At 47.7% G+C, this 23,201-nt stretch overlaps 2 protein-coding genes and 1 long non-coding RNA gene across 8 annotated transcripts in view; 2 read left to right on the forward strand and 1 right to left on the reverse strand.

Moving 5' to 3' along the window:
* Positions 1–1,406: 1,406 nt before the first annotated feature.
* LOC136001514 (uncharacterized) lies at positions 1,407–5,799 on the reverse strand. Its single transcript, XR_010607805.1, has 3 exons — positions 5,719–5,799; positions 4,797–5,115; positions 1,407–2,354 (listed from the first exon to the last, which is right to left on the reverse strand). It is a non-coding gene; the product is annotated as an uncharacterized LOC136001514 (long non-coding RNA).
* On the forward strand, positions 5,402–12,681 carry FPGT (fucose-1-phosphate guanylyltransferase). 2 transcript variants are annotated; one of them, XM_065655910.1, is made up of 4 exons: positions 5,402–5,560; positions 5,642–5,809; positions 7,369–7,461; positions 8,261–12,681. In XM_065655910.1, exons 1-4 carry the CDS (start codon positions 5,485–5,487, stop codon positions 9,661–9,663), a joined length of 1,740 nt encoding a protein of 579 aa, XP_065511982.1. In that variant the 5' UTR covers positions 5,402–5,484; the 3' UTR covers positions 9,664–12,681. The 2 variants fall into 2 exon arrangements, with proteins under 2 accessions (XP_065511982.1, XP_065511983.1); XM_065655911.1 differs by having other exon boundaries at positions 5,642–5,800.
* Positions 12,682–14,390: 1,709 nt separating this feature from the next.
* The window catches only part of TNNI3K (TNNI3 interacting kinase), a 50,546-nt gene continuing 41,735 nt past the window's right edge, over positions 14,391–23,201 (forward strand). The window contains exons 1-6 of one of the 5 annotated variants that reach the window (XM_065655907.1): positions 14,391–14,408; positions 15,427–15,541; positions 16,177–16,285; positions 19,028–19,113; positions 20,625–20,722; positions 21,951–22,061. In XM_065655907.1, coding sequence (XP_065511979.1) covers positions 15,502–15,541; positions 16,177–16,285; positions 19,028–19,113; positions 20,625–20,722; positions 21,951–22,061 — 444 coding nt within the window. In that variant the 5' untranslated portion in view covers positions 14,391–14,408; positions 15,427–15,501. Of the gene's footprint in view, positions 14,409–15,206; positions 15,302–15,423; positions 15,542–16,176; positions 16,286–19,027; positions 19,114–20,624; positions 20,723–21,950; positions 22,062–23,201 lie in introns of those variants that run through there. The other 4 variants (XM_065655905.1, XM_065655908.1, XM_065655906.1 and 1 more) reach the window with 4 other exon arrangements.

Raw genomic sequence — 23,201 nt, forward strand, 5'->3', positions numbered from 1 at the left:
GAACTGCTCGACCACATCAAACAATGAGAACACTCTTGGTGATGGGCTATTTAAATATTAAATAAATACACAGAATTTCTGCAAATGCTGAACAGGAGATATGATGGAACGTTATTTTTCCTAATCTGTTCATACTGTAATTATGGACTCTATACTCCAGCTAAAAAGATCATTTATCTTATGCTGAGTATTTCAATTGCTTTTTCTCCAATAAATTCCAGATATTACCTTCAGCTGGTAACTAAGCACAGCAAAGAATTTTCAGGCACAGCTGATATGCTTGTAAAATATTTAAGATTTGTCTAACATATGACTTTTACAAAATACATGATCTATATTTTTATGAAAGCTTTTCCTAACGAAACTATGTATTGCTAAAAAGTTACTTGATTCTACCCCAAAAGACTGATTTTAGGGGAAAAAAAAGGCTATTTACAGGCAAATATTCTGAACTGTATTCCCTTTTTTTGTAATACCACCAGTGATGTGAATACAGCTAGAAAGAGACTGTTAATTATCTAGTCCAGCCATCTAGATAACAGAACCAACTTGCATTCTGTGATTCCCACGCGAAGCCCATCACTTCTGGCTGCCTGTTGCAGAGACACCCGTCCCATCTGATTCGGTGACTGCAAGTGATGGACCACGTCTTGAAGCAGGCTGTTTTCACACCAAATTGCACTGCTTAAACAACTGCAACTTACTCATTCTCCCAATCTGCCCACAGCATCAGCTTCCTGTAAAAGCAAGACCCTCTGCAGAGGTTCTCACAGCCCAGCATCTCCTCACGGACCAGCATCTCCTCACGGACCAGCATCTCTCACGGACCAGCATCTCCTCACGGACCAGGATTTCCTCACGGAGCAGCATCTCCTCACGGACCAGCATCTCTCACGGACCAGCATCTCCTCACGGACCAGCATCTCCTCACGGACCAGCATCTCTCACGGACCAGCATCTCTCACGGACCAGCATCTCTCACGGACCAGCATCTCTCACGGACCAGCATCTCCTCACGGACCAGCATCTCCTCACGGACCAGCATCTCCTCACGGACCAGCATCTCCTCACGGACCAGCATCTCTCACGGACCAGCATCTCCTCACGGACCAGCATCTCCTCACGGACCAGCATCTCCTCACGGACCAGCATCTCTCACGGACCAGCATCTCTCACGGACCAGCATCTCCTCACGGACCAGCATCTCTCACAGCCCAGCATCTCCTCACGGACCAGCATCTCCTCACCTTCCCCAGACAAACCAGACCAACCCAGCTTCCCCAATCACTGCACATGTCTCTAACTGATTTCTCTTCTGTAACACCATCACTGTTTCTCATTCTGCTTCGACTGAAGAATAAACAGCTTCAGGGGAGTGAGCAGCTCTCAATGATGTTTTGTGCATCATTTATTAATTTACTATTCATCACCAGTGTAAATCAACAGAGCACAGCTGATGGCCTTGGTGACACAGAGGTCACAAATCAATGACTCAGTGACACAGCTGTCACTTGCTTCATCCTACAGAACTTTTACAAACACTATGAAACACAGAATGGAAGTGGATTCTCCCGTCTCTCAGATCCAACAAACACAGAACTTCACATTTACTTTTAAGTCAATTTTCAGAGAAAATGGCAACTTCTAAAGTGCTTTTTAAAAGAATGCTTATAAATAAAGTGATAAAAAAGGCAATTTCTGGGTATAGCAAAAAACTGCATGAGGCAATTTACTTTCACCATTCATTTAAAAAAAATAACCTTTCAAAATCTTATGTTAACTGAACCAGGATATATTCTAAAATACATGCTTGAGTCATTTTTTTTCATGCCAAAAATAACTTAAGTTAGGAAACACTTAAAGTTTTGCATCACTAATTTCAATTCTGCATTCAATTTAACAACGCCCTGTGCAACACAGAAATAAAGTGCTTGTGTCTAACCCAAGCGAGACACTGCTAAGCAAATATTTTCAGCAGCAGCATGGCAGAGTATAGATATTTCTGATGCCAAGGAAAGAGGAGCCCTGCAGGGTCTCTGCAGCTGCGACGGGCGCACAGGCGCCAGCCCCACATCCCCGCTTGCAGTGTGGAGTGTTCAGAGACATACTTCCCATCCCTAAAATTTTATATCAACTGCTAATATTTATTCATTTGTTCTCTGCTTTCCTCAACAGTTCTTTGTCTTTTCTTTAAGGTACCTTCACCTTCCCTCCGTCAAGTCTTCACCAAGCCCCAAGCGCTGAAGACACTTCACGAACACTCAAATGTTTTTGTTTCTTGCTTCACTGTCCTTTGAAACACGACTTGGTCAGGTTGTCCTCTGCACCCCACGCCACCAGCTCCCAGAATCTGCCTGTTCAAACACACAATACGCAAATACACAATTTCTATACCCTAAACTCTACAAAGTAAGTAAAAATGAATAATTTCCTGAAAGTTTCACAACTTCCTACAGCAGCTGCTTTTTTAAATAGACTTTAAAAAATCTTCTGACAGTGCAAAATTCACTGCATAACATTGTATACAAGTAGAAGATAATAATACAAATGATGTTTCTGCATGTCCATATTTAACATGTATTCCTTCTCTACTGGCACAATAGTGCCTCCAATATTTCCCTTGAAATTATGCATCAGATTTATGTGAAACCATATATTCCATCTTCTATATTCACACTTCAAATCAAATTTTCCTGTTTTTATAATCCTGATATAACAGGACTAGAATAGCGTCTGTTTTACTTTATTTACAAAGAAAATTCTCACAGCATGACCATCTACAAGACTGAGTTATTTTTGCAGGGGATTATTTTAGAAAACAAGCATTCTGTTTCTCAGACCGCTATAGAGCCTCAGTTTTTCTCCTTGTGAGCTGCCATAGAAAGCAATACAAACAAAACACAGCGCTCCAGAAGTTCCAACGCATCCTTCTTCTGCCCGATTTTCCGTGCCTTCCACTGCTAGCACTTTGGAGCAGTGTGAGTAATTAATCAAGGCTAGATTAAAAAGGATCAGCCTGTCCCCTCCCAGGACAAGGTCCCTGCAGGGAAGATCACCCAGGGCAGGACTTGCTAACGTTAATATGTCAGAATTGTGTATTAACCTGCTAACTGCTTCCTCGTTAGCGCAGTTTTACTAACTGCGATTTGCGGTCCATATCCAAACACCTCCCTAATACCTAATGACAGTTGTTATTATCCTGGCAGACGATGCACGACATGACACACGTGGAGCATGAACATGAGGGTGGGTATCAAGAACTAAACACAATTAGACAGTCACTTTCTTGCAACTGAAAGGATAACCATTACCATCTTTTCAACATTTGTGTAACCATGGCTGTGTGTTTTATAAGCATCAGCACAATTGTCGTGTTTGTATCCAAACGTTTTCGTAACAGAACACAAACAAACACTGAAGGCCGTAATATTTAGAAACGATCGGTACCATCGGCTCCAAAACAAACTTGCTTTCTAGTTCTCATCACAAACCTTCCCCCAGACAGGACCGCTGAGCACAGCTCACCCCTGTGGCCATGCTGGGACACAGCGTGGGGACAGGGGGACACAGGGACAGGGGGACACCAGGAACGGCCCCATGCCACAGCAAGAGCAGTGCAGGCAGGACTTAATATAAATTAATTCCTCAGACAGGTGCTACAGGGTTTAATACAAACGAATTCCTCAGCAATACTTCATTGTAAGCATTAGGGTCCCAATTATAGCTTCAAAGGCTTGCTGCAGTTAAAAATAAATTAGTATTATTGTCAGTAAACCATTAATTACTTTGTATCTCTAGTAGTTTCCTAAATGACTTGTAAATTAGCATGTATTTTAATCACACTGTGAAAACTGTGTCACTATTGAGCAAAATATATGAGTTATAAAAGACACCTCAAACTGATTTATTATATACAGATAGACGAGTCAAGGATGGATCAAGAGTACAATTAAAAAGAGGGAATCTACCATAACACAATAAAATGATTTGCCAGTTTCAACTCCTTTTTTCCAATTCAGAAAGCCAGGAATTCTCCCTTGGCCACTAAATTACAGATAAGGAATGGGACACAGGAAAACTTGCTGGCGAGTGTGTGAGAGTGCCCGGCTTTGTTAAGAATCATTCGTTCTTCTGACATAAAATACAAAATGTTTGCTTAAAGAGCACTCGTTAATGTAACTGGAGTGATGCAGTTTTTAATTGGGTTCATGGAGCACAGACAATTGATTGGATTCATCACTAATGCTACCTTAGCCAGAAGGTAAGAAAGGGGAAAACAGTATTAAAAAAAACCCAAACACCTGTAAGCAGCAGTGACACTTCACCTGCTGTAACTAAACCTGACATCTTTAAAGCTGGGCTTGGGAACCAGGATCTTTTTCTCATTGAGTGCAATTTAGTTGTTGTCAACAATTAAAACTCAATGCAAAAGAAAAGAGCGAAGTTATAGTTTCAACAAAATACACCGTGTTCCTTATTAAATTGAGAACACACGGAAGGATCACGCAGGTCTCTGCAGTGTACGTTGCGCTGATTAAGGCTGTTATCACACGCACCACAGGCAGGTCTCCAACTGATCACGCAGCAGTGTTCACCTTTTTAATCTTCTTTGTCAGCGGTTTACAATCACGAAAAGCTATGGATTCTTTTGTAACCTTTTTTTCTACCTTCCTAAAATCTTTTCTCCAGCAGCTCCGATAGCGCTTTTACAGCTGCTTTTTATTGTAAGAGTTATGTATAATGAGATCTTATCAAGACAAACCCTCCTTTCGTTTGCATCTGTTTGTATTTGGTACCTGCAGTCTCAGCAGACTCCGAGGTCAGGGACACAGACCGAACCCACAGGCCACAAACCGCAGGGCACAGCTGTAGGGGCAAACGCTCTCGGCTGCGTGAGCGGCGCCAGGATCAGCAGATCGTTAATTGCCCGCAGGGAGAGGCCCCGCGGCGGGTTGGTGCGCGCCCAGCCCGGCCGGGGGCACGCTGACAGCTGCGGGGCGGCGAGGGACACTGGAATTGCCAGCCCACGGCGATTAGGGTTCCGTTCTTCATTAGGTTGCCAAGCCGGCAGTCGGCTCATCCTGCTCCCTCCTGTGACTGCCACGGAGGTGTAACCTGCGCCTCAAAACAGTGATCAGTTTCCACAAGCACACAGCACAACGGACTCAGCCCCGGGAAACGCACCCGCTCCGCGCCGCCCGGGCCCGCACCCAGGTGGGTGTCCCGCCCGCACCCCCCGCTCCGCCCGGCCCGGCGGGGCCGCCCCGGACAGCCCGCTCCGGACACTCCGCTCCGCCCGGGGCCGAGCGCGGCTCCCGCGGGGCCGATCCGGACAGCCCGCCCCGGACAGCCCGCTCCGCCCGGGGCTGAGCGCGCTCCGCCCCGCAGACCGGCCGCCCGCTCCGCCCCGGCTCCCCGCGCGGTTGTTCCGGGTCGGGCGCTGCGGTGCCGCCTCCGCCGCGGTTCCCGGGGCCCGGCGCGGCCATGCCGGCGGGCGAGCGCAGCGCGGCGCGGCGGGAGGACACGGCCCGGCGGCTGGCGCGGTTCGCGGCGCTCAGAGGTGGGGCGGGGGGAGCCGGTGCCGGGCTGCGGGGCGCCGGGCTGGCCGGGGGTCGCTGACGCGGGCCCGCTGCGCCCGCAGGGAAGGCCGCGCGGCCCGGCGAGTTCTGGGACGTGGTGGCGCTGACGGCGGCGGACGCGGAGCAGGCGCGGGCCTACCGGCTGCAGCTGGCGGGGAAGCTGCGGCGGCGGGAGCTCCCGCGGGGCGCCCGCTACCTCGTGTTCGCCGACCCGCCCGGAGGCAAGATCGGTGCGGGCCGGGGCGGCAGGGCCGGGCCCGGGCGGGGCTGCCGCGGGCACGGCAGGCGGGGCGGGGGCAGAGCCGGGGGGTGGGGGGGTCAGGGTCGGGGCGGGGGCCAGAGGTGGGGGGTGCGGGGGTGCAGGGCCGGGGGGGTCAGAGGTGGGGGGTGCGGGGGGTGCAGAGCCGGGGGGTCAGAGGTGGGGGGTGCGGGGGTGCAGGGCCGGGGGGGTCAGAGCCGCGGGGGTGCAGGGTGAGGGGTCAGAGGTGGGGGGGGCCAGGGTCAGGGGGGTCAGAAGTGGGGAGCCGCGGGGGGGTCAGAGGTGGGGGGTGCGGGGGGTGCAGGGCCGGGGGGTCAGAGGTGGGGGGTGCGGGGGGTGCAGGGCCGGGGGGTCAGAGGTGGGGGGGGGGTCAGAGGTGGAGGGGCGCAGAGCCGCGGGGGGGGGCAGGGGCAGAGCCGGGGGCGTCAGAGCCGCGGGGGTGCAGGGTGGGGGGTGCGGAGCTGGGGGATGAGGGGGTCAGGGTCAGGGGGGATCAGAAAGTGGGGGGCCGCGGGGGGGTCAGAGCCAGGGGGTCAGAGGTGGGGGGTGCGGGGGGTGCAGGGCCGGGGGGTGAGGGGGTCAGGGTCAGGGGGGATCAGAAAGTGGGGGGCCGCGGGGGGGTCAGAGCCAGGGGGTCAGAGGTGGGGGGTGCGGGGGGTGCAGAGCTGGGGGGGTCAGAGCCGGGGGCAGGTTTGTGTGGGTGCGTGGTGATGACACCTGTGGCTCTTCTAAGTGTATCTCATAGAATACAGAGCATCGCTGACTCATCTTTTTCATGAATTCTTACCACTTACCTTAACTTGATTGTTTATATTTTAAAAAAATGTTTTAATATCTTACCCACTGTGCAGCATAAACCTAGAAGAAAGTGATCTGTCTGTAATATCTCCCTATAATTCTCAATGCCTGTTCACTTTGACGTGGACAGTAACTAATCTCGGTAGCCTATCTGCAATATACAACAGGCAGAGATTAATTTTCAGAAATCTAGCAATTTTAAGATGTAGGAGCACATAACAATATCCCAAACCATTTCCTCTTATCCCAAACCTTTTGCCTCATTTCCGTGTTGTAAATGTCAAAAGAACTTCTGAACGGCTGCTGCAAGTCCACTTGTTTCCTCCTGGAGCTGGGTCTCGCGTTGAGTCAGGGCCTGTTGAAACGATGGAACGCCTGGAACGTCGGGGCGTTCGGGGCCGGCTGGGGACAACGGGGCGTCCCCGGGCCCCGGGGTGACCGTCCCCCCGCTCCATCACCGCGCTGCGTGCGGAGCCTGTTCCGTCAGAGCTGCCGTGGGGACCCTCGGGTAGACGTCTGCACCCGCCGACCCTCGCTTTGTTGAAAGATTGTCTCTGCAGTCATAAGGACTTCTTAAAAAATAAATGACGAGTTACTTTCTAAAGCGGAAGGCACATTTAAAACACAGCTCCTGGTCGCCCTGCCCCAGCACCAGATCCCAGTACGCTTCACATACTGGTGCAGGTGCTATTGGTGCCCTTTTGAGCACCTGCTAACGTGTTTTTCCTTTAGGAAACGGTGGATCAACACTGCATGTTCTTCAATGCCTGGAAGATCTGTATGGTGATAAATGGACATCTTTTGTTGTGCTGCTTATCCATTCTGGTAAATTCTGGTTTGCATTTCACACTCTAAAGTTGTACCTTTTTTTTTCCTAAAAATAATATGATGGCAAAGAAGGAATCAGGGTTCTGAAATACAGTTCAGAAAAGTAATCCTGAATGTGTCTGATCTGATCATTTGAATTTAGATTGACACTTCAGGCACTGAAGTTGTTGGATCAAACGGTGGGGAAAGAAGTGTAATTCAGAGTATCCGTGTAACGTTCTGCCTGGAAATGCCCACTGAAGGGTCTGGGCCCCTCGGCAGGGCCCTGGGGTCACACCAGCACACTGAACTTGCCTTCTTACCCCAGGAGTCAGAAAAAAAGGGAAAACAGTTTTGCAGAGGAGAAAGAAACGAGGTAATAACATGTCACCTGACCAAACTGCTGGTTATTTGACTCATCTGACAAAATTCCCGCTGGGGGAACGGGGGTCCTCCTCTTTTTTAGACTGAAAAGCAGGTGTCATTTGCTTTCTGTACTTTAACTACAGACAGGTAGGTGGTCCATATTCCAGCTCTGATGCAAACCAGAGGTAATGAAATCAGCCACAATTTTAATATAAGCTATTTAAGCCATGCTCAGTTTTGGATGTGAGGTCAGATCTGCTTTGAGAAATGTTTGAAGAAGAATGATCCATGGTTTTTTACATGTGTCATTTTTTTGAGGAATCCTCAGAACATGACCAAGTTCGGGGTTATTTTTAAACCTTCGTGTATATGTAAAACAGCTGTATAGGTTTAGATTTTGCTTACTTACATGTGTTGTGTCTGTGTAAATAGCAATGTCTTTTTCTTCAAGGCGGTTACAGTCAACGTTTGCCAAATGCGAGTGCCCTGGGAAAGATTTTCACGGCTTTGCCTTTTGGGGATCCCGTGTACCAGATGCTGGAGCTGAAGCTTGCCATGTACATCGATTTCCCCACTCACATGAAACCAGGAATTCTCGTTACGTGTTCAGATGACATAGAACTTTACAGCACTGGAGCTGCAGGAGCCGTCACGTTTGATAGACCTGGGTTTACCGCGTTAGCTCACCCTTCGGATCTGAGCGTTGGGACAACTCACGGCGTGTTTGTGCTGGATCCGTGCGGTTTCACGGGGACGGGAGGACTGGAATACGCATCTTGCCGCCAGTTCCTGCACAAGCCCGACGTGGGGACGATGCGGCAGCGCGGTGCGGTGTGTGCGAGAGGGAGCTCGGAGTGTGTGTACACAGACAGCATCTTCTACATGGACCACAGCATTGCAAAGCAATTACTGATGTTTTATAAGCAGATGGGCGCTGTTTGCTGTGAAATAGATGCGTACGGTGACTTCCTCCAGGCCCTGGGACCCGGGGCCGCTCCGGATTACACGCAAAGCGCGGGTAACGTGGCAGGGGAGGGGTCGCGGCTGGCGGAGGTGCGGCAGAAGCTGTTCTCCCTCCTCGAAGGAACCGCGCTTAACGTCATAGTCTTAAACAACTCCAAGTTCTATCACATCGGAACTACTCAGGAGTATTTGTTTCATTTTACATCCGACAGCAAGCTGAGGTTCGAGCTCGACTTGCTGCCTGTGGCTTTCAGCGTCTCTCGCGGGGCAGCCGGGGCGTTGGGGCGGTCGGCGAGCGTCATCCAGAGCGTGGCCCAGCGCGGGTGCCGCGTGGGACCCGGCTCCGTCGTCGAGTGCTCCAGGATCGGCCCGGGGGTGTCGGTGGGGAGCAGCTGCATCATCAGCGGGTCGCACATCGATTGGGAGGCGGACGTCCCTTCGCGCTGCTTTCTGGCCTCGCTCAGCGTGAAGATCGGCGGCCGGGTGCAGTACGCCAGCATGGCGTTCGGCGTGGCGGACGACTTGAAGAGGACGGTGGGGCTGCTGTCGGACGTGCGGGCGCTGCGGTTCTGCGGGGCCAGCCTGGCGCGGTGCCTGCGCCGCTGGCGGCTGCGGCTGTCGGAGCAGCGCTTCTCCGGCGGCGCCGCCCGCATGGGGCTCTGGACCGCCAGGATTTTCCCTGTGTGTTCTACCTTAAGCGAATCCGCCAGGATGGCGTTAAAAATGTTGAATTCTGCGCAGCACATGTCAGCTCTTGCGCTGAATGGCTTCAAGCTCTTGTCTGTTGAAGAAATGCTCGCCCACAAAGACGTGGGAGACATGCTGAAGTTTAGGAAGCAAATTTATGATGAAATTTGTCTACAAAGATCGAAAGAGAAGTCTGATTTGTAGAAGGAACAGTACTTGAACGAATTTCCCATTTCATTTGCGGATGGTCGGTTACATCCCGGCTTGTAGAAATCACAAGAAAAAAGTACACAGATCTGTTCTCTGATCCCATTGAAGTAGAAATCATGAAATTGCATTAACAATGTTGTTGTAGCGCAACATTAATAATGCAGCAAATGCAGATAAACTTTTTTGATGAATTAATGAAATATTTCAGATCTCTGAAAACACTAATTGGTGATTTTTCTTGGGGTGCGGATTATTATGTTTTCTAGTCTTTGTCAGTAAGAATATGATACCGAACAAATTAATTAGAAATGTGACTGAAAACAGCTTTTAAAGTTTTTCAAAGTAGAACATTAGCAACATGGAGTGATACAGCAATACCTTATGTTTCTCTCCTTTCATGCTGTCTTTTAAAGTAATGTTTTAAATAGGTAGAGAGAAATGCATTAAAAGTACTTTTAAAATCAAGATATCCTGTCTTAAACATTAATACTTTATTTTTTTCATTTTATATTTTTTTTATACTGTCTTGTTTTTCATCAGAGGAAAAAGATCTGCATGAGAGATCGTTCTTGTGACTATTGGGGTCAAAACCTGGCATCGAGACATACTGATTTTTTTGTGTGTGTGTGTGGTTAGTTGGTTGGGTTTTTTTTACTCCTAGTTGTTTGGAAGCTGGTAGTTTGGGCAGCAGTTTGTTATTCGCAGACTTGCTGACATGTGCCCCGTGAAAACCTGCGTCTCGCATTTCTCTGAGCTGTCAGAGTCCCTGGAGCGATGCTGGGTGCTCCTGCAGACCAGTGAACACAGCCATGGATTTTAGTGTTTTATTTAGTGTTTCATTAGAACAGTGTTTATCTCGCTACTGACTGAATTCCCTAAGGGCATCTTTGTTATCCCAAGGTAGAGGTGTAATGTCTCACGAGTATCACCGAAGCTGACAGAACTTTCACCAAGTCTCCTCCTCGTTGACAGAGAAACCTTTCAGGAGACGTAGCGTTTTTCCCAAGGATCTCTTCTGCACGAGAAGAAATACAAAGGAGCTAGACGTGGAGGTTGGGAGTTGCTGAGGTCGTCTTCAAAGGAATAAGGAGAATTTCTGAGCAAATAGAGGTTTTTAAAAGTCATTATAAACAGCAGTAGATTTGGGAACATAAAGGTCCAAGACAAATGCATAAAGTCACAGTCATAGAACATGGAGCATAAAATTGTGGTTTATGTGTTGCCCTATTTGCATAATCTATCTATTCTTAGAGTATACAAGACATTTGGAGAGAAATGTTTGACATAGAGTTCGTCTTTGATTGGAGACCAAACTTTGCTCTGAAAAGACTTCCCTGGTGATGGCTTTCCTGCTAGAGCAGCTTTCTGGGTATTTAGTAACGTAAGATGAAGTTGCATTCTTTTAACATGGTTATTCACTTTAACTGCTACAATTGCATCTATCCTAAATTCCCTAAGTACTGTGTATTGATTTCATTACTGAAAGCAATCTGGGTATAAATAGAAAATGGATTTGCTTCTGAAACATAAGGAACAGGAAAAAAGGATGAGGAAAAGCGTGCTGACTGACCAGCTTTTGGAAGGTGTTGAGGGGGACTTGGTCAGACAACCGCCGTGGCCGTGGAAGCAGCGCTCGCTCCTTGCAGGAGAAACAGCGGGACAGGAGCGGGATCCGGCTGGGCCAGCAGCCGTGGGACCTGCTCTCGATGTGGATGAATCCCTACTTCGTTTTACAAACTAGCTAATCTTTCACCATCTGCTCTAAAGGGAGATGACAACCGCTTGCTTTTGCAGCCAGCTGGGATAAACTTGTCCCAAGGAAACAGAGACCTGTGCAAGACCACACAGTAGAACTTAACAGCAAGATAACAATAATGGCGAGGTGGCTGTGTTCTAGTATCAGATTCTGAAAAGAAGACCATCAGGGCATTCCGGCCCATGGTTTTCCTGCAGTCTGAGCGATGAAGGATGCAGCGTGATGGTGGCCGTCAGGTGGGAGCTTCTGAGAGCAGGAGGCCCCTGCCGGAGTTTGGTTTTGGCCGGGGCTGGGTGAGGGTCCCAGCCAGAGGCAGGTCGGGTGCAGCCCCGGGGTCACTGCCTGCCTCCAGCGGCCCCCAAACGCAACTCGCGCTGGTACAGGCTCGAATAAAGCCAAGATGAGTGTTTAATGATGTTATTCATGTCAGCTTTCTTTATTTAATTAGTTTTGCTGTGTAGTGCAATAATAGGGCTCATAATGAACATCATCCTAATGATTTCCCGGAATGCTTTGAAAGCATGCTGTAATGAACAGAGATTTAGCCATGCTGTGTATACTGCGCTATGAAATCTGAGCGAGGAGGATTATTTCGGTGACCTTTTAGGCAGGAAATTGAAATCTGAGAAATTGAGCACTTAAAAAAGAACGCGAGGGAAGGCGGCGGAGTTAAAAATGAGCAGCTGAAAGCCGTGGGTGCCAGGAGGTCGGGGGGCTGAGGACGGACGGGGAGCTGCAGCATCGCTGGCGTCTGGACCTGGACGGGAGTTTGTCTGCGCTGGAGCTCCTTCCTGCCCCTGAATCTCCAGTGGAACAGCTTCATTTTCTCCCCTCTGCACATGTGGAAGATTAATCCCCGGGCAAATGCCACTCTAGTAGTTTGAGAACAAAAATAGCAGTACTATTCTTCTCTGCACTGCTTTTAATCCACTGCCACACAGCAGCCATTGTAAACACCTGTTTCATTATGTGGGCTACAGAGTTCCTTGTACTTTATCTTCATAAAAATATATTTTCTTTTAGTGTCCTTTTCATTTTCTGTGACATATCCAAATGTCACCAGAATGACATTGACATGTATAGGAGCAACTTACAGCCTCTTAGAGTAAATGATATATACAGATATCTTCTGATTAATTTGAAATAAAGATTGTTTTGAAATGTACTTTAAATGTCCTTCACAAGGAATCTTTAAAACCAGAAATGGGAAAATAAATTTCTCATGTTTCTTGTGTAGGAAGCATGACAGCTGCACCTTCCAAACACAAAACTGCAATAAAACTGCTAAAAAATGAATCAAAGAAATTCGTACAGCTCAGTATTCTGTAAACATTACATCTGAAGGCTTTACTCACTGATAAATGTTGCGCTTCGCATTTTAGTGCTGTCTATATGGATGTTCATTAGAACTGGCCTCGTAGTAGCCAGTGCGGTTATCTTTCTACTGTTTGCAAATGGGCTGCAAACAGGCTCTTACTAATTTTTGTCTTTTCCCTCCCTCTAGTTTCAATAGCTCACATAACCTATGATGAGGATGCTTCAAGAATCCAGCTGAAAGCTGGTTTTGTGGTGAGCAGAGGCGCTGTGTTCACTTCGCTGACTGACCAGGTCACCCTGTGCTGCAGCTCCCAGCGGTCCCCCGGGTGGTGATGAAGATGATGAAGATGAGGCTGCAGGTCACACGAGCTGTGCTGGGACCCCCGGCTGGTCCTTTCCAGCGCAGCTCCGCAGAGCACGGGCTCTGAGGGAGAAGGTGGATCTGCCGTGTTTGGCAATCAAGGGTAAAAATCCCAACGTGAGCAGCACTCTCCTGCGCGAGTGGATCAGGAAAGGTTCAGAAAGCCCCGTGGCGGTGACGAGACGAACCGCAGCCGGGTCCCCGCCAGCCCGTGTGCCGAGTCCCGAGGGGTTTGTACCCGGGGGCACCCCCGAAAAACCAGCAGCGCTGAGCTGGCGAAGCGGCGGGAGGGGAGGTGATACCCCCTCGGGCTGCATCTCCAGCTCTTCCGTTGCTTGGCAACGAGACGAGGAGGATCAGGTACCGGGCTGCGGCCTTTTCGCAAATATTTGCCTGAATATCACAGGGCATGTTGTCAAAGCAGTTCAAAGTCTTCTGAAATGCATCCTTGGGTTTATGTGTAAATCAGCTCAAATAAACAGATGAGCTCGAGCTGTGTCAGGAGCTATCGCAGGAGCACAAGTTTGTTTACAGCGGGATGCAGCGTGCTGAAGTTTTTATATACGTGCATTATATTTACATCTCTTCTTGCCTATAATCCCCTAACTGAGGAAAGTGAGGACTTGAACATAGAACAGCTGCCAAGGTATATTAACACACTTTGAATATATAAATATAAAGATATAATTGTGTACGTGTATATATTTATACACATATAAGTATAGGTATATCAAATGAATTAAAAAATAAAGGAGGAAAAGTGACATATACAGAAACCAGCATGAATCCCATAATTGGCTGGAAAATATGTGCAAAGTAATTCCATTTGATAGAAAACAGGGAAATGGATGTGAGAAGGGTAGGCAATAGATGAGCTAACCAGATGACTGGGGAGATTCCGTTTGTGCAAGTAAAAAGCAGTGTTATTTTGTTATCAACCAATCTTTCACGGTTCTTAAGCACAGACTCTTACAGGAATGCATCTGTGCACACAGTCTGGATTAATTTTGTCGTGGTTCATCTGCATGTGTGCACACAGAGCTCACTTCACCCGTCACTGGCTGTGGGGTTTTTACTGTGTTGCTGTGACATCGAGTCCAAGCAAAATGCTCCCAAACAGGACACGTTGTTGAGCACAGCATGAGCTGGGCTGGACACGCTGCCCAGGGCACCAACAAAGCAGCGTGGTTGTGTTCTCCCCACCCCGGAGAAGTCCTGCCTGGCCAGGGCAGCAGCAGGACCTGCAGCGTCTGCCCCTTCCCCGGGTCCCTGTGTGGGACCAGCCCGGCTGGGGGAGCCGCTGGGGTCCGTCTGTCTGTCTGTGGGTCTGTGTGTGGGTCCAGCTCGGCTGGGGGAGCCGCTGGGGTCTGTCTGTCTGTCTGTGGGTCTGTCTGTGGGTCCAGCTCAGCTGTGGGAGCTGCTGGGGTCTGTCTGTCTGTCTGTGGGTCTGTCTGTGGGTCCAGCCCGGCTGGGGGAGCCACTGGGGTCTGTCTGTCTGTGGGTCCGTGTGTGGGACCAGCCCGGCTGGGGCAGCCGCTGGGATCTGTCCATGGGTCTGTCTGTGGGTCTGTCTGTGGGTCTGTCTGTGGGTCCAGCCTGGCTGGGGGAGCCGCTGGGATCTGTCCATGGGTCTGTCTGTGGGTCTGTCCGTGGGTCCGTGTGTGGGACCAGCCCGGCTGGGGCAGCCGCTGGGATCTGTCCGTGGGTCTGTCTGTGGGTCTGTCTGTGGGTCTGTCTGTGGGTCCAGCCTGGCTGGGGGAGCCGCTGGGATCTGTCCATGGGTCTGTCTGTGGGTCTGTCTGTGGGTCTGTGTGTGGGACCAGCCCGGCTGGGGGAGCCGCTGGGGTCCGTCTGTCTGTCTGTGGGTCTGTCTGTGGGTCTGTGTGTGGGACCAGCCCGGCTGGGGGAGCCGCTGGGGTCTGTCTGTCTGTCTGTGGGTCTGTGTGTGGGTCCAGCTCGGCTGGGGGAGCCGCTGGGGTCCGTCTGTGCCCCCAATGTCAGAGCTGACATCAGCCCGGCCTCCCCAAACCCCAGCACCCCCGGGGACCCTGACGGTGTGATGGGGATCCAGCTCCTGAAGTCGCTGTTTCTCTGCAAGATGGGTACCAGGCTGCCCCATCGCCGGTTTTGGGTACTCAGCAGACGAACGCCGATGTTGCTGCTGAAGCAGACAGTGGGGTTTTAAGCAAACTGCTTAGGTACCTTTGTTATTTTCTGACAGTTGACAGCACAGACCGTTGTGCTCCGTGTCATTGTTGCATGACATTCCATTTGGCACAGGGTTTATTTTTAGCCAGAGACTATCGAAAGTATTTTTCAGTAGGACCGTCACTGCTCTTGAACGAGGAATCATATTACTGCAAGAACTTTGCTGGAACAAAGAAGATCTACTGGACAAATGGGAAACTATAAATCTAGACCAACCCAAACTTGCACTGGTAATTAATGTTGCTTTTTTAAATGCAATATACCATACATCTGTCTACAAGAAGCAAATGATATTTCAGGAAATAACTCATGGCTAATTTGCTCCCGAGGTCAGGGATAAGGTACTGTATTGTTCTTGGCTTACGAGAAGAATGGATAACCCATGTCGCATAGACAGACTGTGAAAGAAGACAAAAAGCTAGTAAGCTGAATTTTTGTGCAGTCCTATAAGTTTGTGTTAATTTATATTATTATGTTGATTTAACTTGCACTTGATTAGAATAACCTTTAAACTTCCAGCCTTTTCGTGCTGTGTGTCTATGCTAGGATTTAGGAAATAAGAGCTAACAAATGCTGCCTAAGGGTTAAGTTTTCTCTTTTTCAAGTTTAAAATATTTCTAATAAGGATTCCTATGTATTAGTTGTTCATGAAATCAGTGTATATGTGTCTATATTGGTTGCAGCAAGAACAGTTTAAGAACTGTAATATTTTAAAATTTCATATTTTAATAGAAAAATATATGAAACGGTGTACAATTGGATGTTTAAAAATCAAGTGCTTTTGGCTACTGGGACATTATGATTTGAGTTCCTGCTTTCTCTATGTTTTGAAGTGTTTTCTGAATCAGGGTTTTTTTGTTGTTAGATGAATGGAAGAAGAAAGTTAGTGAATCATATGCTATAATCATAGAACGATTAGAAGATGACCTGCAAATCAAAGAAAAGGAGCTGGCAGAACTGAAGCATGTTTTTAGGTAAAATATCCTGGAAACCTCTTTAAGAATTTCTTTCAAATGAATATTAGCTATTAAGCAGTATTTTCACTTTCAGGTGTTTTCTTATGGAAGGAGTTTCTCACGTATGGAATGCATGTTCTTTAATGTCTAGTTTTGGGAATATATGATTACAGCTCTGGGCCGGAGTCCCTCAGTGTAGTACCAGAATTAGTGGGTGTTAGTTCCTAATGCCACTAGTTTATAACAAACACTTACATACTTCTGTAAATTAATTATCTTTAATGGGGTGACTGATTTTGTTGTGAACTTTTCGGTTTTGCTGATGTGTTGTTCCAGGCAGGAATATCACAGCACCACAGACCGGCTGGGCTTGGAAGGAGCTTCTGGAGTTTATCCAGTCCAACCCCTGCTAAACAGGTTCACCTCGCCGAAATAACAAATTCTAGATGAACACAAATCAGATTATCTTCTGAAAGTGCATTACAAATTTGTGATTGTAATCACTTTCTCAGGACAGCACATGCTTGCAACCAAGTTCACCCAAGTAACATACTCATATGTTCGTTATCTGAAAAGCTCAAACAGAGAAAACACCCAGCTCATTGACTGCGAATAAGTTCAGAAAATGATCGGATAAATTATTTCGAACATAAAAACTACTTGGAAAAAATAGTGAATTCTAAGCAGAAATAAATAGCGAGCTCAAAAAAGCCCAACTGGTCATATAAATGATCCATCCTGCTCATTTCAGCTAGCATAATTTTCAGTGTTCGAGCCCGTTAATTCAAAGAGCACACTGGGCTGTCGCTGTGGCATGCCGAGCACTTCAGCCCTGCTACAGTGAGGGACTTGAGGACTTGCCTCATTTTAAGTAGTAAAACTAATTATCTTAACGAACCAGAGCCAGGGTGCTCTCTGTTTTAGATAACCAAGACACTGGGCCCGTGGCGGGGGTGCTGGGCTCCTGCCAAAGGAAAGGAAAGGAAAGGAAAGGAAAGGAAAGGAAAGGAGAGGAGAGGAGAGGAGAGGAGAGGAGAGGAGAGGAGAGGAGAGGAGAGGAGAGGAGAGGGAAGGGAAGGGAAGGGAAGGGAAAGGGAAGGGAAGGGAAAGGGAAGGAAAGGGAAAGGGAAGGAAAGGGAAGGAAAGGGAAGGGAAAGGGAAGGGAAGGGAAGGAAGGGAAAGGGAAAGGGAAAGGGAAAGGGAAAGGGAAAGGGAAAGGGAAAGGGAAAGGGAAAGGGAAGGGAAGGGAAGGGAAGGAAGGGAAAGGGAAAGGGAAAGGGAAAGGGAAAGGGAAAGGGAAAGGGAAGGAAAGGAAAGGAAAGGAGAGGAAAGGATCAGGTTTTGGGGCCGGCCTGGGCGGGTCCCCCTGGGCGGGTCCCTCTGGCTCGGGTGGGACCGAAGCGCTCCCCGCCGGGGCGGACCCGGCGGCGCTGCTGCCCGCGCTGCGGAGCCGCTGGGGTTTCGGTCTCGCTGGGGGAACCGGCAGTGAGTTCAGCTCCAAAAGCTGCCCCCAGCCGTGGAATCAGCCCCGTCCTGCGCCAGCATTCCTGGCTCAGAACCGCGACTTGGACTAAACAAGCAGGATTTCCGTCAGGGCAGACCGAGCCGAGAGAACAGAAGCAAAGACAGGTCTGCGGCTTCGTCTGCATTTTAAATTCTGTTCAAAGAATAAATTATAGACATATTTATTGAAGGAAAAGGCCCAAGAGTCACCTTGCTTAACAGGAGAGCTTTGCAGAGGTTTATATTTTAAAAGGAGAGAGAAGTCTTAAAGCCTTATTTTTAATTGTAACCGTGTTAAACACGATTAACAGTACTACTCAGTATGAATGTACAGATACAGAAATCTAAGTGTTCTGCTAAACTGTGATCATTGGTAAACTGACACTGAATGGAAAAAACCCAAACTTCTATGGACAGACTGACACTGACATTCGCCACAAAAATATTAATTGCTTTGTGTATTTAATTTTCAACAAATGTAAGTTTAGTTGTCTGAGAACTTTAAGTGCCAACATGCATTTCCTTCGTAGGATGCAGTCCAAACTGTAATGTTTTAATTGTTCGCATCAAAACCAGAAATACTTGGCTACAAGAAAATGGGAAGTGAAAATAGGGATCTATAAAGGATTTTAAAATTCTATTTTACTATATTCCAGTGCAATAAGGCATTGCCAGTTTTTTGCAGTAATCGTTACCAGATTTTGTCTGAGCGCTGGTAACTTCTGTGTACGTGTTTCCATAGTGTGTTCACAGAAATGTTCCCATGTATTGGTTCTGTAGTGTTTCTGTGCTCTCATTTGGGGAGCATAAACTCACTTTCTGAAAGGCTTTTTCTGGTTATTCTTTTTACTTTGTTTGCCTCTAGTTCTGCGCATGTCCTGCTCGTCATTTTAGAATGAACACACAGATTTTTAAAATATTTCTTAGCTAGTATTGCATCAATAAAGAAACTGATTTGTATGGATTATTTATATTTCTAAAGAGTCTTTCCTCTTTTCTTCTCTAATGTACAATAGCTGAATTCAGAATGTATATACTATGACTGAATAGCAGGATCGTTCAGAAAACGGTAAATCTGGACTACTTACTTGATAACAGTAAGGTATTTCTAGATTTACAGAGTGTAAACTGGGTGTAAATTGAGCCCCGTGTCTTAAAAAAATTACATTGAGGTTTCTCTTTTAAATTTTTTCCAAATGAAAGAAACTGTGATGAAGGATGAAAACAGTAATCATCTGTAAAATCTCTTTCTTTCAGCTCTGATGAAGCCTTCTGCAAAGTCAATTTGAATTATCGCACAGAAAATGGGCTCTCTCTACTTCATTTATGTTGCATATGCGGGGGTATGTATTTGAAACACGATGTTCTTTAAACATTTTATTTACACGGCCGCCAGCCTGTTCTGTCTGATGGCTGTCAGGATGATTACCTGCTCAGTTAATTGGTTTCTGCGTTGTCCTTGCTGACAGCTGGACAAGCATCCGTGTTACCCCAAACCCTGTGGCCAAGGGGGGTGGATCAGGTGACGCCCAAACCCATTATAGCTGATTCTGCAGCCCGATGGAAGTTTTGGTTGATAATGTAGCATGGTTTACTACAGGTGTTCAATTAATTCAAGATTACTTATGTAATAGTTAATCAATCCACACTCATTGTGTAGTATCGCCTGCCTCTCTGTGTTCTGTACGTGGTACAGACAGACTGCAGGATAGGGAGCTACTTCTAACAGTACTTGGCCGTGCATACAACATCCGTTTTTCTAGTACAATGAAAATACGCGTGCTTGATTTCAGAGGGATTAAAAGAAGAATAACTCAAATGCTTCAGCGAGAAATAGCATCTGTTAGGATTTTCGCAGATAGCAAATCAGAGTAGGCAAGAAAAGAGTGTGCGATGTCTTCTGGGGTGTTCATAAAAACACCGATTTCCCACTGATCAGCGTTGCTGCTCTGTTATCCACATAGTGACTCATTAGTTCATGCATACGCTTTGCGCTTGTTACACAAATTCCTGCAGAAATTGGTGAGAGAGGCGGAGGCAATGTTACCGCCAGGTTCCGGCTCTGTGAAGCGCGTAGGAACGATGCGTGGAGGGTCTGCTGGGCGCTCCAGGGAGCTGCCCTGCGCTGCTCAGAGCCCCGCGGGTCCGCACGCCTCGTGTCGCAGAGCGCGAGCTGGCCCCCCAGCGGACACCAGGGGTGGCAGCAGAGCCGCTGGTGGGGCCGCCGGGAGGGAGCTTAGCAGAGCACGCGGTTCGTTAACCAGGCACGGTCTGTGAGCGCCTGGAGGAGGCAGAGAAGCCGTTAGACAAGACGTTGGCCTTGATTACTGCCAGAAGCGTTCAGAAGGCAGATGCGTTTTTGGGATCATCCCTGTGCACCAGGAGGGTGAGAGCAGGGTGACCTGCTGTGCTGGCATCCACCAGCATCCTCAGAGCTGTCCCCGAGGTGACGTGTGTGGGGACGGCAGCCGAGCAGGGCTCCTCCTGAGGGGCTGAGGCCTGGGTTTAGGAACCGGGGGCTCTGAAGCCCCTGCTGCTTCCTGGAGCTCTTTGCAGTGTGGTCGGGGCGCTGAAAGAGCAGTTGGCTTCTTTACAAGTTCAGCTATCCCTTAACAAATCCCAGCTGAGTGCGCGCAACAGCCGGGCAGCGCGCGGGCAGGTGGCAGCCGTCCCTGGGCGAGGGGACGGTGCCCAGTTCCATGGCACGTTTCACCAGATGCATTTCGTGGCTCCCCTCGGGTCAGCAGACAAGCTGCCTATTTCTCTTCGCTTTTGGACTCACACAGAAATTTCTTACTTCATCCGCACATTCGTTTTCTGTAAATGACTCTGTTTTCCAATTTTCATCCCAAAGGTAACAAATCACATATTCGAACTCTGATGCTAAAAGGACTGCGCCCTTCCAGGTTAACAAGAAATGGATTTACAGCTCTGCACTTGGCAGCCTATAAGGTAAATTATTTTGAATAGAATTGATGGAAAGAAATCAGAACTGGGCAGCTTATTTGTCTGAACTATCTACTTGAACTCTCTAGTTGCTACTTCTGGTGAAAACATAAATTTCACATCTACAGTGCATGAGAAAATGATCTACAAAGAGCCCGTGCGCAGGAAATCAGCATGTGCTTTTGCAGTGTCATCCATGAGGATACAATATTGCTTGGGAAATATGGATTAAATCGTGCAATGCAACTCAAGATAGAGGAGTGGTTTTATTATTATAGCTATTAATAGAAACAATCTCAAAGGATTTTGGTTTACAATTTCTGTCTTTCTTACTTCTTTTTTGTTGTTCCTCCTCAAGTTCCACACTCAGCTTCGATATTCATTTTCTTCACTGTTGTATTTATCTTTTGAGACTCAACAATAGCAGTAGCAAGGAATAAAGTGGACAAAGGCAGAATTTTCCTAAAGAATTGTTATGACTCTTATTTTGAGATGGAGCATCTTAGAAACTTAATCCACGTATAGACTAGCCCCAATAGCACTTAGGTTTTTTAGCAGGAACTCAAATCAAATTTACAAGTTTATATTCTAGACTGTAATGTTCAACCCTTACAGGTCCCATAGCTGCCACAAGGTCATAAGTCTCCTTCTTCTGCCGAGCTCCTCTCTATTTGTAAAGAAGGATTTATTAACAGTCATATTACCCGGGCCTTATGACTCTAAATGTGTTTTTCCAGTTTATTTTTATTACTATAATTCGATGGTGCCTATTGCTGTTGCTATACCTGGAAGAAGTCATAGCAAAAATTCTGTGCATGGCAGGAAAGAAGTGAAATGGTATGAAAAACGAGCTCACTGTTCGGAATTTGACATACGTGCTATATATTTAACCTGGGAACTCCTCAGGTGCCCTCATTCTGTGTTAGGTACTATAATGTTTTGACGTTTAAACAGCTTGTATGAGCACTTAGTAATGGCTTGGAGAGATCTTTAAAGACATCAAAAATCAGAGTAGAGACTGGTTTTAAAGGCACAGGGTTTATATAGCAAAAGAGAGACTGGTGGTGCCCAGGCAGGTCTCCCCTCTGCTCCATCCTCGCACCCCGTGCTGCGGGGTCACGCTTGGTCCCTGCTCCGAGCGCGGCGGGTGGCAGCTGGGGACGCGGGGCGCGCACAGCCCTGCTGGGCTCCGCTGCCAGCCAGGACTAACGGGTTCTGCGTGCGCTTCTCGCAGGACAACACGGAGCTGCTGACGGCGCTGCTGCACGGCGGGGCCGACATCCAGCAGGTCGGGTACGGCGCCCTGACAGCCCTCCACATCGCCACCATCGCCGGGCATCACAGGGTGCGTCTCTGCTTTCTGTACGGCAAATTAGGAGTGAGTGCTAGTATTAGCAGGTCTTTTATTTTAGATCAATGCCATTCAAAACAAAACTCAGAATTGGTTTAGTACAGCTAAACTTTATTTTTTTGGTACATTTTGGGAAAACAACATCTGTGCAGATGTTTTTACATTGAACAAACATGCACGAGGAGCATAGGTCTGTTTGTACATCGCTTACCATAAATTAAATTTCTTTAAAGTCTTAGCAACCAATGTCATTGTTTTCTAAATGTCAGGATTTCTGAACCTGGATGTGGAGGGAGGTTTCCAAACACTGCCTTTCTGAGCGTGAAGGAAGCACAAGAAAAGATCTTTATTCCCTCTTAGTGTCACAGGCTCCACTTCAGAGCCCTGTGACTTCCGCTTCAGAAAGGGACAGAGGTTCTCAGTTTGGAGCTATTTTATACTCTGGGTTAGCGCAGAGGAAGGTGTTCTCAGGGTAAGTCATTTCCAGCGGGAAGCTCAAGCATCCACCCTGATAAGTCTCCCGTGGGCTGGAGGCTCGTCGCTGGGAGCAGGGGAAGGAGAGGACGAGGTTCCCTGGGTGCCGCGACCAAGCCCTTCCCTCTCTAGGCAGTTTCTTATCACCCACCACCTCAGCTCAGTCGTCTCACACATCAGCTCATTTCTGTCACCCTGGCAACAGCTCACTCACTGTAACTTAATTATTTTTTTAATCTCTTCAAGTGCCGGGTGTGCAAAAATACCTCGGTAATGAAAGGTTTATGACTGTAAACGTACTCATGAATTCAGATACTCTGCTTTTTATCTCCTTTGGGTTCATTAAGCAAGCAAAGATTTTGTCCTCTGCTAGGGTAAAACTTTTAACTTACAGAGTGCTGGACTAATTTATGGAGACAAACATCAGAATTCTTTAAAGAGTGATAATCAGCAAGAAATGCTTGAAAAAATAACTAAGTGCAAAACAGGAAATACAGATGATATTATTACTTGCCTTTAAGCTGTGAATTTAGCTATGCATTTTAGGTTTATAAATACCCTTCAAGTATAAGAGTTTGGCTGGATGACTGGAACAAAGTGTGTGTGTGGTTTTCAACAGAAAAAAAGCACCTTTGTGCACGTACATTGCAGGAAAAAATA

The sequence above is a fragment of the Caloenas nicobarica genome, chromosome Z (genome assembly GCF_036013445.1).
Source record: "Caloenas nicobarica isolate bCalNic1 chromosome Z, bCalNic1.hap1, whole genome shotgun sequence".
In the NCBI taxonomy this organism is placed as follows: Eukaryota; Metazoa; Chordata; class Aves; order Columbiformes; family Columbidae; genus Caloenas; species Caloenas nicobarica.

Coding starts and splice junctions, on each gene's coding strand:
- FPGT (XM_065655910.1), top strand. CDS start 5,485: ATGCCGGCGGGCGAGCGCAGCGCGGCGCGGCGGGAGGACACGGCCCGG. Junction 5,810..7,368: donor CCCGCCCGGAGGCAAGATCG/GTGCGGGCCGGG, acceptor TTTTTCCTTTAG/GAAACGGTGGATCAACACTG. Junction 7,462..8,260: donor TGTGCTGCTTATCCATTCTG/GTAAATTCTGGT, acceptor TTTTTCTTCAAG/GCGGTTACAGTCAACGTTTG.